The sequence below is a fragment of the Ascaphus truei genome, chromosome 1 (assembly GCF_040206685.1).
Source record: "Ascaphus truei isolate aAscTru1 chromosome 1, aAscTru1.hap1, whole genome shotgun sequence".
NCBI classification, from domain to species: domain Eukaryota; kingdom Metazoa; phylum Chordata; class Amphibia; order Anura; family Ascaphidae; genus Ascaphus; species Ascaphus truei.
In genome coordinates this window covers 168,257,074-168,277,157 of record NC_134483.1, presented here as the reverse complement: position 1 = coordinate 168,277,157, position 20,084 = coordinate 168,257,074, and the positions used below count along the sequence as shown (strand labels likewise).

Genomic DNA, 20,084 nt, shown 5'->3' with positions numbered 1-20,084 from the left:
CTATGCTAACAATGAAGGGGTGCTGCTGAAGCCTACGCTTACATAGTTTGGAAGTGTTGGTATTAATGTGGGTGGGGAGACTGTGTACTGTACAGTGGTGCTGTTTACTTTGTTTACCATGCCCCCTCAATCGTGATTGTAATTGAAATAAGTTGAATGCCCCCAAACCCCCTGTGCTGCTGGAGGGGCTCCGGCACTCAATGCAATGCATTTCAGGCTGTAGTGCAGACATCCCCGGAGATCCCCCTGTGACCTGTCACCCATCCCCAGGCCATACGGTATATGAGAGAGAGAGAGGAGGGACAGTGACAGAAGGACAGAGCGAGAGGGGGAACAGAATTTTCCTTTCAGTGGTGGTTATTGACATTAAGATGAGGCTCGCTAAAATAGATTCTAGGTACTTAAATGCTGAACTCTACTTCCCTAAATCATAATTCATTCGACTTTATTTATGTGGTCCTGCTTGCATACATGTCCAAAATGACATGCATGTGTATGTTTGTGTGTGTCAAATATTTATGATTTAATCCTCCATCACAGAAATGTCCTACCACGTATTTCCTTTGTTACTAGGTGTTCTAGACACAAAAGTCTTGAGAAATAAGGGCTTGATAAAGGTTGTAATGCCTGAAAAGTTGCTTTTTTTGGTCCATATTATTTGTGATGTCAATGTTTTTGCAACTAAGTGTCGAGTGCTGAGAACAGTTGTTTCTTCTTTGTTGCTAGGTGAGATTGCAATTTTAACAAGCCATCAAAATACATACTCTAGTGTAGCATAATGTAAAGGGGGAATTGTTTGCGCAAGTAAATAAAGGAAGATAGAAATATTATGGAAATATTGCATTTCAGGCCCCTTTTCAGCTTAAACAGTTTTATTTCTCCAGTACAAAATGTTGTCAGTCACAAGTAACACATTCACATTTTCCAGTTGACCTGAGGTAGGCCAGCGCTGCTCTCCCAGGATGAATCTGGTCACTGATATCCAACAACTTCACCGCCATGGAGTTTGGAAAGCCAAATTTGAATAGGGTGTAATCAATAGAGTGCCATTCAAGCTATTTTATCGTTGTTGTCCTCATGCTACCATTTCAGATATTTTATAGACTGTTTTACAACAAATTAGGGAGTAGGTTTGCTCTTCATGACCATTACATAGTTGAATAAGTGGAAGACAAGTTCTAATGTTGGACATGGTCCATAAGAAAAAAATGTCCATGTTGGCTGGTGTTCTGTTTCATTAAACAGTGTTTCATTCTGCACCAACATTATAATTTCAGGCAAACCCAACAGATGCTTCTAAACGAATCCCTTGCATATTCTCTAGTGCAGTAAAAATGTGATGCCTTAGTAGCAGAGCTTAAACACACTTTGGCTCCTCTTCATTAAAATATGAAGTTGTCCTCGACTTGTTCGGGAAAATGTTCAGTTCCGTTCACTTCCAATTTTTACATTTGAATTATTTTGAAGATGTATTTCAGGCTGATCCAGCAGTGAAGAGGTTAACCTCTTAGCTGCAGAAGGAGCATGCAATGCATTGCACTTGTATAAGGAATTCCTGCCCATATAGGACTTTAGATATAGTGTGTATTGCTTGATGCAAAGGTAGGTGAAGTGACTGGCCCACAGAAGTACTTCTTTTCAGTTGTAGTTCTGTACTTTAAAATGTTGCAACATTTCGCTCCCACAGCATGCTCAGGACGTTCTGTCCAAGCAAACAGATTTTGCAGAATACTTATTCAGCAGAAAGAAAATGACAGCAGGATATACCAAAGAAACAGGGGGGAAAGAAACAGTTTTTTTCTGTAGTACATCATGTGTGTATGATGAAATTGTTATTTATGTAGGGACATGACAGTTGTAGTCTTGGAATTGTCAGAAAAGTGACCACTTCCTCAGGCACTGAAGATGTCAATAATATTGACAACTATGAGAGCACTCAAAACGTACTAGCTGCTTAGATTCCCAAAATCTTGCAATTCTACAAATGCTCACTAGTCCTGGTGTATTGCTTCTGGCCGGAGTTTTGGACTATCGCAGAAATGTGATATACAGTATATATATATATATATATATATATATATATATATATATATATATATATATACACACTGTATATCTCTCTCTCCTCTCTCCTCTCTCTGTCTCTCTCTCTCCTCTTTACAGTGCCGCAAAAGATACCAGGACATAATATCAAATGATATAAAATAAATGATAAATATGAAAAAATATATACAAAACACAGATAAGACAGAAACTATTACTAGATATATATCCTAATGGATGGGTGTATATGATAGCAAGTGAAACAACAGGAACCAGATAACAAATGCACTAACAAGACCAACAAACATACATGATTGATACAAATCACAGATTGATTTGTGCTATGGAGCCCGCACTTTCCTCTTTTTTTTGTTATCTATCTATCTATCTAAAGCCCTCTCCCACCTTAAACCTTTCTCACTGACTGCCCCACACCTCTGGAATGACCTTCCCCTCAATATTTGACTAGCACCCTCTCTATCCACCTTTTAGACCGATCTTAAAACCCACTACTTTAACGAAGCACATGAGTAGCTCTGTTGCTGATACTATACACCTCATACATAAACCTTGGCCCCTTGCATGTGCACTTACCAGAACACCTTCCTACGATCTCTGTAAGTTCTTCCTACTGACCAATTAGATTGTAAGCTCTTTGGGACAGAGACTCATTTTCCTAATGTTACTTGTATGTCTGAAGCGCTTAATCATATTATGTGTTATATGTTATTTTACATTATTATGTCATGGGTATAACTGCTGTGAAGCGCTGTGTACATTAAGGATATATATATATATATATATATATATATATATATATATATATATATATATATACATACATACATACATACATACATACATACATACATATATATATATATATATATATATATATATATATATATATATATATATATATATATATATATATATATATATATATATATATATATATATATATATGGGGAACCTGTTCTCTTATGTTAACAAAACCTGCTGTGAGGATTTTCCCACACACTCATCTAATGGGTGATAGAGATTATAAAGAAAAGCACAAATTCTTTCAATATTGGAGAACTGAGGTAATAAAGGTTGGGATGCAAAATTTGGGAAGTGAGACTTGTGCACAAAACTGTATGATATGCTCAGATAGGTATTTGAAAGAGCTTGATGACAGGCTTTAACTATATTGTGCAGACGGTGTTTAATTATATCTAAAAGGACCCAAAGAATGATGGCAATGTAACTAACAAATGTTATGTCTGGGACCACATAGGCTTCACAGGTTCATGTCTGTGCCTGGGCTTGTTTCTTCAGTCTAAGACATGCCTTTGTAGACCTCCACTTACCCCATGGTAGGCTAAATCACTCAACTGTGAGTCTGACCCTGACAGATGCACAGTATGTCATCTGTTGGTTTAGACAGAAAAGGAATTAAAGCATAAAAATGAGTCCGAAAAATGTCCTCTTGCATGTATCCCATAAAGTGTTGCTATGATCCAGTAATCTGTAATAGTGAGTGTATTGCTAAGTGATTGGTCGCTTAGCATAAGGAGAAGATAAAGAAGGAAGACCTGTTCTTACAGTGTATGTGAGGCCGCCATCATCTTTTCACCATTTCTTCCTTTTTTTTCCTTCTTCATTTTGCTTTCAGTGATCCCATATCATGCAATCCAGTGATTATCGAGGGGGCCCCCCTATGTTTCTCCAACCTCAGAATGGCAGCAACCTCAGATCCTCGGGCTACGTTCCTGGACGGATCGTTCCTTTACGCCCACCACCACCTCCAAAGACACAAGCATCAGCCAAATTCGTTTCTGCAGGGCAAGAAGCCCACACAACGTTCGGCTTCTCTGCAGATGAGCAGCACCGCCATGCACAGGTCATTCACAGGAGAAGACACAAGAACACCATCCTATGCTTTGCCGTGTCTAGCATTACATTTTTTATTATCCTTGCAATTGTGTTAGGAATAACATCAAAGTATGCTCCTGACGGTAAGTTCTTTGTGCAAATAGTTATTTTTGGGGGGGGGTACTGTGTAATATGGGGGGAGGGGTACACTGTAAATAAATAGTTAAATACATTTTTTTTTTAAACTACAATATGTACTATAGGCCAAATTATTGGCTCTTTCAAGGTTTATTATTTTTAAATATCCATTTTAAAAGCACGCATCATTTTTATATTATTGATACGTAATTTAACTATGATCTAAATTACATTTACCATTTCATATACAGTGCAACTTGTTTGGGTGAAGACCACCTACCTAATCAAAGGGGGTGATTCAGGCTTTGCCATGATGAGGACTGAGTTACAGCACCGTTTTTAGAAGATTGCCAATTTTCAAAAGCCCCACAAGAATAGTTTTACTAAATATGTTTAGACAATAGAAAAACGCTGAAAGATTTCCACATGCAATTATGTAACTAGAATCACAAAGTGAAAATAAAGCGTAGACAAAAATGGCTTCTTTATATATAATGGCATCTTGTGAGCTTACTGTAGGTTGAGTAGGAAAAATTAGCCTCTGAAAATCATATTTGTTGGTCTGAATGGAAGTAGTTGAATGAAAGGGCATGCAGGTGTCATTCTCCATATTACATTAACTACTTTCTCGAAAAGGCTTCCAGATGGTTAGCCTCAGTTGCTTGCGCTTGAAGGTTACATGTAGCTCTATTCGGATTCAAGAGTTGGTGTCTACAATGATATATATTGGGGATAATATCTCAGAGGCGTTTATGGGGTGAATTTACTTTTTAAGTTGGCAAAACAGTGTGAAGAAGGGGGGATAAGGAAATTCCAACATCACATCAGCTTCCAGTCATACATTTATCTGGGAGTAAAGATATCCGAATCAGTGGGTATTGAAGCATGAGGTTATTCAGAAAGTAGAAACATCCTGCAAAAGGCCATGTATAATTAAATCCACATTAAGTAAATGTTCTGTGATGACTCATTTGATTTTTTCCCCAAAATCCGTTTTTGCTTTTGCTCATATAAAATATATGTACAGTATGAAATCAATATCTTGAAATGCTGATTTCACTATACGTTTACCAACCTGAGGCTTAACAACGGAGACGTGCTAAGTCTTCATCAGAAAGTCCTTGCTCAATACCCAGTTTTGCAATCGGGAGAAGTTAATAGAACCCTGCAAATATGTACTGCAATAATTACCATGATGCATACTGCTACTCTGCAGAAGAGTCTCTGTAGGAAAAAAAACCCCAAGACCTCTGAATCAGTGTAAAAAAATTGTTCCCAAACGTATCATTAGAAGCCCAACCCAATTGCTATTATTTGCAAGTGCATTGCTTAATACGTTATTGTGTTTTACATCTTGGGTGTGGAGTTATCGAAATGCATATGTGAGACACAAACTAAAGTTTGATTGAGTACTTGTATTTTCCTGTGATTCTATTGAGAGAGGACACTTTTAAAACAATAATTGACATTATTTTAACGATTTGCATTCCTTTTTTGGGAGTCTTCATGCGCCTTGGATGCACCCATGACATATTTTTTATCAGCAGGGTTTTCCTTCCGTGTGAGGTTTGTCATTAGCTTGTAAGTTACGTGATTATGCGAGTGACACGGCTCCCATCTCTGCAGTGTAATTGTTAGAGACTGAATGAAATGTGTGCTTTTTGTTCATCGGTAAGGGAAACACAACTGGCAGTTCCCCATATAACTTTGGTGTGTCTTTTTATTTGCCCTCAGCTTTGTAGTCTATCCACCAACACTATTTTTGATGTTTTCCAAACATTCACAGTTTATTTTTCTGAATTTCTCTTTTTAAAGATTTTTTTTCATTTCCTCCCTCCACTTAAAGCAACATGTTACAACGTGGATCTCCTTCAAAATCAACGTCACCCTTTTTGATATGTTTACATTTCTGAAATAGAGGTGCCTAGGTCTGCAAAGTTTTTTTTTTTTTTTTTTTTTTTTTTTTTTTCCCCCTCCCCCCTCCTTTTTTTTATTTGGGTATTCATATTCGGATTAAATTTCAGGTTCATACAGCTGACGCTCATATAATGCATGCATGATATTCCACCTGATGAATTTAAAACATTATGGTATAGGTTTGTCATCTTACCCATATCCTGCTGCTCTTCTGTGAATAAACTGGTTTTGATGATCACATTTGTTCAAGTCAAAATGTCTTTTTGATCGCATGCGTTAAAACTTTAAGGTTCTGTAACTGATCTGTAAAGCAAACAAGATCAGAGCCTTTAGAATGATAAATTGAGAAAATGTCTTTAAAGCAACAATACTACATTCCCCTCTTCTCTCTCCCCCCACCCCCCTCTATATATAAAGCATGTGACAATGTATAATTCTACCTTCTTACCTAAACTGGCCATTGTTTGGTGATCATGTTATAAATCTGCCAAAATCCCAATTGTGTGTCTAGCATAATCTCTGACTCTGTTTCAATCAATCATTCAGTGTAATTCAGCAGCTCACCCCTCCCCACCTTTTTAACTTGGGAGGTTCTAGCATTTTGCTGAATGGACAGGACTGACTGTGGTTGTTTCCCCTCATACAAAGGTAAAAGGAGGGTTCACAGTTTAATGTTAGGACCTGCATTCATTTGGTTGTACCTTAATGTTGGTATGCAGGCTTATGACGCTTTGGCCAAAGGGTTTAACTAAATAACCAAGAAAATATTATTATTATTATTATTATTATTATTGAAGTATTTAAACTTTATACTTATTACTTTATATGTTTTGTCAATTGGATGTAGCATTGGGCACCCCTGTCTTTTGTTTGTTGCTTTAAAGAACCACTCCCACAACTCAATGTAAAATAGTTTATTAGATTGTCGCTAAGAGATGTATGTAAAAATGCTTAGTGGCTTCTATTTCACAGAACAAAAACGCACATCCTATATTCATTTATATATACTCTTTTTTTGTTTTGATCAATTCAAATACAATTGTATATATTTTTTTCTTTTTCAGAAAACTGTCCAGATCAAAACTATTTTCTTAACAATTGGAATCCTGGACACGACACTTCCAAGCGAATAATCATTAAGAATGGTGACCTTTTCCGTTTGCAATCGGATGCCACAGTGCACTCTATAACTATACAGGATGGAGGTGTGTGCTTTTGTTAATCAGTTTAAAGTTCAATTTACCTCAAGGTAATTGGGCACACTAAATGAAGAATAACAGGACATCTATTCTAGTTATTCTGTTCTTATTGACACTGAATATCACCCTGCCCTGAACCAAACCAGAGTCTTAATTAAATACATTGTGATTAAACCTCCCCATTTTCACTGGTAACTAATTTTCATTGGTAACTCATGTTTAAATGAATGTATGAACATTAAATATCATTGTGGAAGTTCATAAAGTGACACGTGTCATCTACCAGTCGGTAGAAAACATTTGCTACTGTAGTCAAAATTCCCAGTTGCTTCAACACAGATTGGTGAGTTAGCCCCCTTTATTCTCTGCTGCTGTAGCATGGTGGGGGATGAGATTGCATGAGAGGGCCAAAATGTTTATTAATGATCATGCATGTCTTCAGTTTATTATTCCTTAACTTTCATGAATCATTCTTAAAATTAGATGTGTTCAAGGTCTGTTCTCTGTGCATTTACATACATCTTTCTCCTGCAGGTGTACTTGTATTTGAGGACAATGCAAATGGTTCCAAAAATATTACTTTGAGGACTCGTTTTATCTTGATAAAGGATGGTGGAGCGCTTCATATTGGAGCAGAGAAATGCCGTTATAAATCCAAAGCAACCGTTATCTTATATGGTAAATCAGATGAGGGAGACAGTGCGACAACGTTTGGCAAGAAGTTCATTGGTGTGGCACCTGGTGGAACACTGGAATTACATGGATCTCAGAAGTTGTCCTGGACTTTGTTGACCAAGTCCCTGAATTCTTCAGGTCTTATGTCTGGATCTTACAGCTTTAACCGTTCTTTTCTCAGAGGTCTGAACGTCAGAGTTATTGATCAAGACACAGCGCAAGTATTAGAATCGGAGAGGTTTGACACGCATGACAATCGAAATGAAAGCAAGAAATTCCAGGATTTCATTAAGGCTCTGAAGCCTGGTCGTATTGTGGCTGTCGCAGTTGGTGACTCTGCGGCCAAAAATTTATTGGATGAGACCAGACTGACCGTTCAGAGTCTTCTTGGTAGTAAACTTGTCAAAGGATTGAGCTATAGGTATTATAGCTAAAGTAACATTATCAAAACAATATGTATGTTGAATCATAACATTATTTATGCTTCTGGAGTGTCCTTTGAGCTTCTTCTTCTAGATGGCTTGTTATTTTTAGAACATATATATTTAAAAAAAAAACCTGTTCTATGTTATGATTTACCCTCAAACATCACATAAATGCACAGCCCTGCCTACTTTGTAGGCGTTTATGATTCAGCATTTACAAATATTTGAATAACTGCTGGTCTGGAGTAATATAAAACAGACATAAGAAAATGACTTTGTGTTGAATAATAATTTTTTATTTTTGCAGACAAGCCTGGGCGTTTGTTGGTGTGATTGATGGTGGAAACTCTTCTTATAGTGAATCGGTCAAAGACTATGAAAATCACAGCACTGGGGGGGCGGCCGAAGCGGTGAAAGATTTCTCCACAGTGGATGGTCAGAGGTTTGCTGTGAGGGCATACAGTGAATGGAATGAAGGTATGAAGCAGCGCATACAAACAATGCAGAGTGTCCACTTGTGTAACACTTGTGATCTTGCTCTTTTCACTGTTTGCAAAAGCGCCAGATGAGTTATTTAGCAAACTGTGATAGTGCTGATCGGGGTACCATAATAATTTAATGAATAACAGCCTTTGATGTGTTCTTTCTCTTAAAATAGTACTTCTGGTAAATGTGCCAGATTTAATTTAGCCAACGTTGGGGAAAAAAAATCTCTTGTGCATAAAGTGTGTAAAGAAATCAAAGGATAACTGAGTAATTTCCTTTTTTTTTCCTTTTTTTAATCAGTGGTGCAAAATATTGATTAAATGCTCCTTACAATGTCATAAGTGAGCGTATTATATCAAGGACACTTTAAACTGTGCACTTTGTGTACTGTATGTTCATATAGGTGTTTAAAAAGAGTTGAGTGGTTACAGGAAGTCTTGACAAATAATTCCATACAGATATGATGACAGAGTTCATACCCTTTGTATGAGCAATGTCCAGTTTAGTGTTTGCTTCTGTCTGTAAGCCTGTTCTGATACTTGCAGTTCTATAGTTAGTGCTTATTTAATTCAGCTCTTCATATTTCACCAGGTTAAGAGCTATGTATGGTGAGATCATGGAAGGCAACATACATTCAAATCCTTATTCCCTGTATCAAATACTTGAATAATTGATGGCAAAAACTCATTCATGTGCTTTTGCATGGCTTACCATTTTGAAATATGTCCTTGTTACAGATGTAGCCAAACTGACTGTTTGCACTGCCAAGGATAGCCATAGAAGCCCAACTACGGCATCATCCGGCAGCAAAAAATCTCACTGTGTGGGTCTCATTCGAAAGAATGAACCCCCCCCCCCTTTCCTGCAGACAGCTGCGGCTTTTACTGCCCCAGGAGTTGCAACGTTTTGCTTTTCAGCATACGGATCTGGGGGCAGTGAGTCTGGCTATATCATTAAGGAAGATTGAGAGTATTCGCGTAGACTTGTATAAAGGCGTATTTATTATTAACAATGGTCAACGTTTTGGTCCAAACCTGGACATTTCTCAAGACCTCAAGTCTTGAGAGAGGTCTAAGTTGGGAGTGAAACATCAACCATTTTTAATAAGTACACCTTTATACAAGGCCACGCAAGTGCTCTCAATCTTCCTTTTTGATATGCCACATAGACTGCTATTATCTATGTCCTTGTGCGCACACTGGCAGCAACTCCAATCTTGTCAGTGCTCCTTCCTTTGTATATAAAGTGCATCTGTACAACTCCATGTCCTCTAATACCAGAAGAGAATATGGCAGAGGAAGCAATCCTTATCTACTATCCGCACCTTCACCAGCCCATCCTTGTGGTGAGCAATACAGAGGGAATGTAAAGCCTGAAAATTGATGTCATTCATATCTGAAGGTCCACTATTATTTTTGTAATGTTCGTACAATCAGTGCTGTTAACGGGGAGTTGGAAGAACACTGTTCCACTTTTTTTTTTCTACAAAATTAAATCCAATCTCCATTCTTAAAGTCCCAGTCAAACTTAGCACCTAAATATTCTATATTGCATTTGTTTCATAAACACCCTGTCAAGCATTTTTTATGTTTGTTTTATATTGTCAATGTAAAAATAAATCCCAGAGTATTTACAAAACATACCATTTTATTTAGGTCCACGTTGCGGATCATAGAAAAATAAACTAATAAAACTGCAGTGATCCCAATACATTTTTTTTAAAATTTGGGATGAGTTGTAAGGCGTTTTTAAGAAAACTACCGTTTGCCTTATTTTGGAGGTCCTGAATTGTTCTCTGAGATTAAAAACTACTAAAGTATATGATGGTGAAATAAGTAGAAAAAGAGAAACGTATAAGCAATTTCAAAAAGAGAAATGCATTTTTGGCTTAAGTTGATCTTTGACCTTACACTATAAATATGCATGTTGCCTTGATCATTCAATAAAGTTTAGTTTTATAATACTTGTGTTTAACTAATCTTATAACTTTGAAAGTACCGTTGCTGTAGCAATGCAACAAACTCTGTATATTCCAAACTTTTACTCAGGTGTCCCAATTTTTGGCTTTGTGGTGGAGGCTGTGGATGGTGTAGTGTTGGATCTCATGGATGATGTTGGCACATGGCAGCCTGGAGACCAGATAGTAGTTTCAAGCACTGACTACTCAATGTACCAAGCTGAGGAGTTTACTCTTCTTCCTTGTCCAGAATGCAGCAGATATCAGGTCAAAGTAAAAGGTACCGTAGAGCTAAACTCTCCTCTGTACATCCATAGTAGTGGTTTGTAGTCCCTTCTATTGTTGAAAAACCTGATGTACTTGTCCTGAAAACATTTCACAAATATGCATTGCACAGAAACTATTGTATACAATGATTGTTTGTGTGCATGGTGCAGGTCTTTGTTTAACACTTATTTGACTGTCTCATTTTTTTATTTTTAAGCACGAAAGCCAAAGTGCGTATATTATTTAACTACCTTTTCTTCATCCGGCATTAGAAAAGCCTCAGTTTTTCCATATGGGAGATATCATAGATGGTTTGGACATGAGAGCTGAGGTTGGAGATCTCACAAGGAACATCTTAATCCAAGGGGAAATGGAGAAGGCATGCTATGGAGACCACCATTGCCAGTTCTTCAATTATGACACGTTTGGAGGACACATCAAGGTTTGGGATATTTGTTTCAGTGTTTTCTTAGAATAAACAAAACATAGCTATACTTCTACGTATTGAGAGGGAGAGGGATTTTTTATAATGCCCGAAATAGTAGTGCAATCATTTTTTATTTCCTCGGCCAGCTAGATGTGTATTTACTCATTTACTACTATACATTGCACACTTTGATATCAATGTAAATATTAAGATTTTGGGTGTGGATTCAAATGACGTGCTTTTTTCTTTTTGGAGTGCTTTAAAGATTTGATCTGCTTCAGCAAACAACTTGGGATAAGGAAGTAAAAAGCCAACAACCTCTTAATGGATAACTGTTCGATTTCATTCAATCTGTAAACTGATCTGATCATTCAGGCAAGATATTTTAGCTAAAACAGCCTGCAAACCAGACCCAAGATTGTTTAGAATGAAAAGATTGCAGATATCTCCATGTTCTTGCATGTATTTAATCAGCATATTATTACAGTATCCTGATAGGCATTTCATTCTACTATTTCTTTTGTTAAACTTTGTGTTAGTGTTTTCAAAGGATCATTTGCATTGGATAAATTGGACAAAAATACATAGTCTGCAGGTGCCCTGTCTCCAGTTGTTCAATTTTCTCAATTGCCAGAATGTTTCTATGTCCGAGCTCTTCAACTCTGAGTCCAAGCCATTTTGCCACATCCACCCCAATGAATGACCCATAGACTATATGCTCCTGTTTATTTCATTACAATTGCTTAAACTGCTAAGTGCAGTTTGTTTAGAATTAAATGTATTTCAGCTAAGATAATGTGTATGACAACCAATTTTTTAAATATTATTCTTTTAGTGATGTACTTTTTATTTTAGTCTTGTTCAATTATTTCATTTTCTCTTCTGTTCTTCCTACTTGTATTTTGTTGTTCACTCAGCCCCTTTGAAAAATGAGACACAAAGCCCTCTTCTATACGCGTTATTATGTTCAGCAAAAATGATTGCAACGTGGGCATCCAGTAGAATGGAAGCACATTTACAGACAATAAATGCTTCTTTATACATTAAATTGGAGGATCTAACATGCAATGCAAGATGCTATTTATAGTTCACATTTTATAGTTGAGGCTGACCTCAAGGGAGTGGTGTTATTCAGCTTTGGGACTCCAGCGGCTTTTATCATTTTGGTACATCAGATAAGAAAAATAATGTTGAATCCTAGTGATATGTTTAGGTGAGTTTTTTTTATGTAATCATACTGTATGCGATATTGTTTTCTAGATATTACGGAATTTTACATCAGTCCATCTCTCTAACATTGAGCTGAAACACATGGGTCAGCAACTAATGGGAAGTTACCCTGTTCACTTTCACCTCTGCGGGGACGTTGATGAAATTGGCGGGTACAGCGCAGGCACCTATGTGGATGGACTCTCTGTTCATCATAGCTTCTCCAGATGTGTCACTGTCCATTCAACAAATGGCTTGTTGGTGAGTGTAATGAAGTTTTAGTTTTTCTGAAAACGTACCTTGGTGATTTGAGAAATCGCTTGCTAAATTCCTTAATCCATAGACAGGGGCAGCTCATCTTGACTTGTCAGCTGTCTTCAACACTATTTACCATGGGATACTGTTGAGATGCCTGAAGAGTCTCTGAGGAATCGGGGGATCTGCTCTGGAGTGGATCACCTCCTTCCTAAAGGACAGGACCCAGCAGGGTGACCATGTATCGTCTGTTGAACTGGTCCTGTACGGGGCTCCTAAGGGTTCTGTATTGTCTCTGTTGTTGTTTTTTTTTGTAACAATTTTTTTATTGGTCATAGATAAGTTTGCATACAGTAGTGTCGTGGGCCCACAACATTTCGGCTCATTACTTTCAGAGAAGGACCAATAACAGTTTTCTGTTTTCAGTAGAAGAAAGAGTGGAGGGAAGAGGAGGGGGGGGGGGGGGGAGGAGACAAACATGGGAGGGGGGGAAAGAGGGGGAGGGGGGTACGTGGGCTTGCCCAGAGGTGTCCCCGTGTTGCTCCCCAATTGTTTGGGGGGGCTAGTAGACTTGGGTGCTTTGAATTTTTGGGGGTTTATATCTCGATCCAAGGGTCCCATGTGTTCCAGAACTGGGGCATTTTCTTTTGGAGCACGGCCGTAGTCATGACCTCATTAACCCTTCTCACTACTGTGGTTCTCGAGGGGGCCTTAATCTGTTTCCAGGCTGCCACTATAGAGCATCTGGCCGCTGTCAGCATGGCCCTGATCAGCCGGGACATTGGTGGGGGGATGTCGTCAATGGATTTGCTCAGCATCATGGTCAGAGGGTCTAGGGGGAGAGGGATTCCAGTGATCTCGTAGATAAGTGTCTGGATCTTGGTCCAGAACCTCTGGATCTCTGGACATGAACACCAAATGTGGGCCATGTCTGTCTCCATTGTTGTTTAATGTGTATGTGAAGGTGACATTATCCGGAGAAATGGCTACCAGATTTATGTCTCTTTTGTATCAGACCCCGGGGCGTCGGTCGGTGGACTCTCCAAATGCATGTCAGAAGTAGTCAGCTGGATAGGCCAGAACTGGATAAAGCTTAATCCAGACAAGACTGGTCAAAGTCAAAACGTATAATTTGGCAGGGTGGGATCGACACATCACCATGTCAGACCCTTCCCTGTGTCGGAGGAGTCCTGTTTGACTCTAGCGTAAACATGCGAGTGTGGGTTCTGGCTACAGATAAAATTGGATTTATTACCTAAGGATACTCCGCTCTCGATGCCTGATATAGTGTCACTTGGCCACGCCTTTGTGACAACTTGATTGGACTACGTAAATGCTCTTTATGCACTCTCTGTGATTTGCACTGGCTTCCTGTGTCCTTCCGGTGTCAGTACAACATTTCAACCTTGGGAGGTCGAGCCTTTTCGAGTATAGCCCCGGATAATATAATAATTGTTTGTTCTGCTAGTTTTACATAGCACTTTACAGAGACATTTTGCAGACACAGTCCCTACCCCATAGAGCTTACAATATATGTTTTTGGTGCCTGAGACACAGGGAGAAAAGTGACTTGCCCAAGGTCACAAGGAGCCGACACCGGGAATTGAACCAGTGCCAGTCAGTGTCTTTACTCACTGAGCCGCTCCTTCTCTCCTGTATGTCCGGAATGCCCCGAGTTTAGCTCACTTTGGAGCCAGACTCACTTATTCCATCTAGCTTTTCCATTATTGTGTTGTTCTATATTGTTTACTATGTGTTTGTTTTCATTTTCTTTCTAACCTGGTGTAAGAGTTCGTCCGGCGAAGCCCTCTTTGGGAGAGAGTTCCAGACCTAGTCCTTGTTTTGCTGAGGAATACTAAATAAAGATAGGATGATGATTCGTGTCAAGGCTGCTGACTTCAGAATGTTCTGCATGTGTGCCTTTGCTTCTATGGGATATAGTCCTCAATAATTGGCATAATTTAAGATGATAATTTTGCATTTTTTCTTACACTGATGTGGAATTATTTAAGAAAAAAGACTAACCTTAAACCAACATATCAATATATATATATATATCCACTCGCCCGGGGCGAGCAAATGTATAGGTTTGTCGAACACTGTGTATATATATATATATATATATATATATATATATATATATATATATAGTTATACGTTACCGTTCCAAGGATTGGTAAACAAGAGACAGCACTCAATGTTGAAGATCAAAGTGTATTAGTGAAAGCAAAAATACATCCAGAAACCCAACGTTTCGGTCCTACAGAATGGGACCTTCCCCCTGAGGATACACTTTGATCTTCAACATTGAGTGCTGTCTCTTGTTTACCAATCCTTGGAACGGTAACGTATAACTACATTCTCTATATGGGACGTGCACCTGTGGCTTAACAGCACCTATTGGAGTGCCAACTGCCTTATCTGACTATATATATATATATATATATATATATATATATATATATATATATATATATATATATATATGAACACTGTGTATGTATATATATATATATATATATATATATATATATATATATATATATATATATATATATATATATATTGTAAATAAACTGAAAGAGAACAGCTGACTAGTGGGGCCATTCAGACTCTCAACTTTTAATCAAACAGACACCACTGGAAAGCACATTCCAGATATAATTTTGGGTCATTGGCAAATAATTTGCTTCTAGCTATTGTTCCCCATCCCAGGGGTCGCTGGTAGGCAATATATGCAGAAATGAAGGAAAGACCAATGTATTTATAAATTGGGAGACCATGTGGTCCAAATGTAATTTAACGTAAATAAATAAAACTGAGACACTAATGTACATAGCGAGCAGCCAAGTTTTCTTATTTAACATCAGCTGCTTAACGTCGTGATAATTTTTATATAACTACAGTATATATTAGGCTAGATTTGAAAAGGCTTAATTAAAACCGTATTATGTGCTTAAAGGGGAGAGAAAATGTATAATCTTTAATTTAGCATGTACATTTTATAGTTGAATGGGTGTCTTGCAAACATGGTGTTGTATTTAATTGTGTTGTCACAATATGATACGGTTTTTATTATATTTTAAAGGTCTAACTTTTATGTATTGCAGTTTTAAAAATGCAATTGGCCTTTGCCCTTATTTCTGACTGTTTGAACTGACACAATCCCAGTAGCGTTATTAAGTAATAACCTGTAACTAGCAATGTGAACATGTCTTCCTGCAGATAAAAGACACCATTGGCTATGACACCCTTGGGCATTGTTTCTTCTTGGAAGACGGTATTGAACAAAGGAACACTCTGTTTCATAACCTTGGACTCGTTACCAAACCTGGCACTTTATTACCCACAGACCGAAATAGCACCATGTGCATGAACATAAGGGACAAAGTGTTTGGAAGCTACATCCCAAATCCAGCCACAGACTGCATGTGAGTATCTGGCAAGGAAACAAATAGTCATCTATAGTATCTGCTTGTGGGTGTTTGCCAAGACTTCAGAACATCCCTAATCGCGCAGCAATATTCCTTTTCAAAGGAGTCCATAATTGCAAATTGTTCTTGTACTTGAAAGGGGCACACTTGGAAGTCACACACAGCAGGCAAAACTCAGTAGTGTCAGTCACCTACATTTAACCCATTGAACATGTCACTGAGACCTGAGAATGTCTGCTCAATTGAAGAAAATATAACTAAGTGTACTCCTGTTTTCTTTATTAAACTTTTATGGGGTTTAATTCTAGAAGATGCAGGTGTGACCGGTGGTGCCCTTAATCTGCTCAAGTGTTTCATTGAATTGGCTGTATTTTTTTTATTTTAAAAAATATTTCCTCTGATAAAGCCATTGTGTTGCAAAATTATTGGTAGGGAGGCAGTATTTCAGTTATTGTATTCTCCGGTGTGGGAATGTTTGATATTCATTTTGTTTGATAAAAATAGAAAAGGCTGAGACCGTTTTTTGCCATCCTGTGGGTTGACCTTCTTTTCCATTTCCTGCGTTATTCTCTGCCTATTGATATTCTACCAGGAAAAGCATTTTTTCTTCTTCTTTTTAGGTTAATATAGATACTTGTAAATGTGATATTCGGATATATACGTTGGCTATTTCTTTGTGAAGTGACATTTTCTTTTAAAGCAGAATTTCATTCAGAATCCTATGTGGGTTTTTTTTAAGTGTGTGTGTGTATATATTTTAAGTTATGGTGGGTGAAAAAGGCGACAGAAAACCTCCACCGCACATATAGCCAATAAAGAATATCACTTGTGAGCACATTCACATGTCTTAGACAGGTCTGCACCCCTGCCTTTCAACCATTATCACCTAGCATACAGTGCTCCCACTGCAGCAAGGGATTCTGGGAAATGACATGCAAATGAGCACACAATGTGTCACCTTTTGCCTGGAATTTCCATTCACATGGAGCCCATTTAAGCAAATGCATCGCCATTCACACAGCTTTTAAGCACAGCATGGGACTAGCAAAGCAAGTCAAACCACTCACAGACATGTTTCAACCTTGATGGGTATCATCAGTGTGAGGTTGGTTTATATTTGCTTTGCAATATTTCTAGGCTGGTGGGTTTACCATACAGTACATTTTAAGTTATGGTGGGTGAAAAAGGCAACAAAAAACCTTTGTAATCGGTCAGCAATAATCCTGCTTCCCATTCCCATTCCCATGTATTGTTACATTTTGCAGTTTAAACTGCTGGAAATATTGGCAACACATTATCACAAACAGGAAAGTGTTGCAAAGTTATTGCACTGCTGGGGAAATGTGCTAAAGCTTGCAATATAAATCAAAGGATGCTCAGTATATGAAAACTCATTAAAAATTGCATTAAGAGGTGAATTAAAAACAAAAGAAATGTAGTAAGAATTATCTAATACTACAGAATTATTATTTTAAAAAAACAAAAAAACACATGTAGGATATTGCATGAATTGCTTCTTTAAAGTCACAGGTTTGAAGTCAGCTATGCTTTTCATTTAGAAATGGATTTTTTTTGTTGAAAAGCTCCATCAATTTCTGTTGACATCTGGATGTACTAGTCGAAAACTTTTTTAGTGTGCTATGTGGAACTGCATTCTTGATAGCTTTCAGAATATTGCTAAATCAGGACTTGTTGCGATGTCTTAAAATGAAGAAAGAATAAACATAACAAACCGCAGTAACAAGGACCCCACCTTTGCCAATCAACAAAGTACAGGAAGGAAGCATATGTCAGAAAAGGAAGTGCTAGAAAAAGAGGGTATGCTCTCAAGCTGGAGGGTGGCAGGCTGACGGGAACAGTGAGGAAGCACCTCTTCAAGGAACGGGCAGTGTGTTCCGGGAAGAGAGGAGGGGGAGGCTAATACATTAATGGAATTTAAACATTCTTTGTGTAGATATAATATAGAAAAATAAAATAGTTGCGCCAAACGTATATAAGTGGATTGTAAACTTCAATCCCACACAAAGTGTTAGCCTGCTGCCAGAGTCTCTTAGAGGTGATTCACAAACCTCTCTATGTAACAGTCTTAGAAAGAGGGGGGGGATCCTCCGGCGCTTGCTTCCACTTGTGACTCCGGGATACATGTAATATGAAAGGAAAAGGGTGGGGGGGGGACCACAATTAGAAGTATTGGGAGTACAGTAGCAAATATATGGGTGTATATTAAAACACACTTACATGAGGATAAAAGATCTTCCGTATTGGTAGAGAGGGCTTCTGGGCATTACAAACGACCAACAAATAATGGCATAGAGAAGAGATGTCTCCAGATATCACAGACCGGCTTCTCAAATCTGTAGTCGTCAGTATGGATTCTGCCCCAGTTGGTTTGCTGTTATTGTAGGAGGGTTGGTAGACAGCAGCGGCAGGTCTTCCGGTACTCGTGCACAGATCGGTTGTCCTCACGCTCTGCACTCTCCTTGTCTCAGCTCTCGCCTTCCACGCATGCGCTCCAGTCGTGGCCCAACTGGGATTGAGCTTTTCCTCCTCTATACGGTGGCCTGACTTGTCCAAAGTTTGTAAGACGCGTTTCGCAAATTAGCTTCCTCAGTGACGTTGATCAGTACGGGGTAACAGCACCTATTTGTATCCTGAAAACTCATTAGGTATCTTCATATACCCCGGTTCTTCATGCAGGTTTAAAGGTCTGACGTCACGCTGGGAAACAGGACAGGGCGGCAGATGACGTTGCAGCTTCCTTGTAGATATAAGGCTATTATAAATATGAGAGGAACGTAAGGATCTAATAGGGTCTGCGGTTTCACAACAGAAAGGAGAATGGGCAAACCAGGTGGGGCCAAGTGGTTCTCACCTGCCATCAATTTCTTTGTTCCAACTCCTTTTTAGCTGATCCAGACATCTATATAGAGAACGCATTAGAAAGGGAATGACATTGCTATTGGTTATTATTGTGTATTTGAAGGAAGCTCCTAGACACCCCCTGGACCATCCACATGGCAGCATCGATATGGGTCTGTGTTTTCAGGATAATTGGCTCGATTTGCTCTTAGGATAAGGAGTTGGGCCCCCCCAGCAGAAGTATACTTTTTATCATTGTATGGGAAGGGCACCGTTCTAATGTTCAAAGGTAATGAAGGAAATCCGACTCCCTCGTATTCTCGAGGGCTGATTGAAAATAGATTTTTTGTTTTCAATTATCCAATAAAGAGGGGCCCATAACCCCTTTCACAGCTTGTCTTGCATTGAAGGGGTTAACAGTTTGCTGGACTTTTTGATTCTCAGTCTTGCTCAGTCACCAGGCTTCAAGACGTCAGTGTTTGTCACTTGAATTCTTTCATCATGTGTTTCAGGGCAGTTTCCACATTTTGGATTGCAAATCCTAACAACAACCTGATAAATAACGCAGCAGCCGGGTCTCAGGTGAGTAATGGAATTGTCCTACAGTGCATGATGCTTTCCTTGCTTAAAGTTCCTGCAGGGTTTGAAACGGAGATGCAGAGTAGGATTTGTATTCAGCATTTTTAATTCTGGCAACTAAGGCTGGTTCTATAGTGTGCGCACTACGCCGTGCGCGCGCGCGGCAGTTTAAGTTGGCTGAGGTTAGTCAGCCATTCTATAATGGTGCCGCGCGTATGGTAGGGAGAGTGGAACCGCCCGACAGGGGGGAAGATGAGTAAAAGAATGAATTTGCGCTGCTACCGCCGCTGAAAATGTGTGTGTGTGTGTACAATGTTATTAAACAAATTATTAAAGGATTTATTTATTTGAAAACTT

At 38.5% G+C, this 20,084-nt stretch overlaps 1 protein-coding gene across 2 annotated transcripts in view; it reads left to right on the top strand.

The window, feature by feature from the left end:
* The window catches only part of CEMIP2 (cell migration inducing hyaluronidase 2), a 103,505-nt gene that overhangs the window by 24,739 nt on the left and 58,682 nt on the right, over positions 1 to 20,084 (top strand). For both annotated transcript variants that reach the window (XM_075597985.1, XM_075597995.1), the window contains exons 2-10: positions 3,701 to 4,043; positions 7,020 to 7,160; positions 7,689 to 8,250; positions 8,562 to 8,731; positions 10,789 to 10,977; positions 11,237 to 11,406; positions 12,652 to 12,861; positions 16,081 to 16,286; positions 19,661 to 19,730. In XM_075597985.1, coding sequence (XP_075454100.1) covers positions 3,713 to 4,043; positions 7,020 to 7,160; positions 7,689 to 8,250; positions 8,562 to 8,731; positions 10,789 to 10,977; positions 11,237 to 11,406; positions 12,652 to 12,861; positions 16,081 to 16,286; positions 19,661 to 19,730 — 2,049 coding nt within the window. In that variant the 5' untranslated portion in view covers positions 3,701 to 3,712. The remainder of the gene's footprint in view (positions 1 to 3,700; positions 4,044 to 7,019; positions 7,161 to 7,688; positions 8,251 to 8,561; positions 8,732 to 10,788; positions 10,978 to 11,236; positions 11,407 to 12,651; positions 12,862 to 16,080; positions 16,287 to 19,660; positions 19,731 to 20,084) is intronic.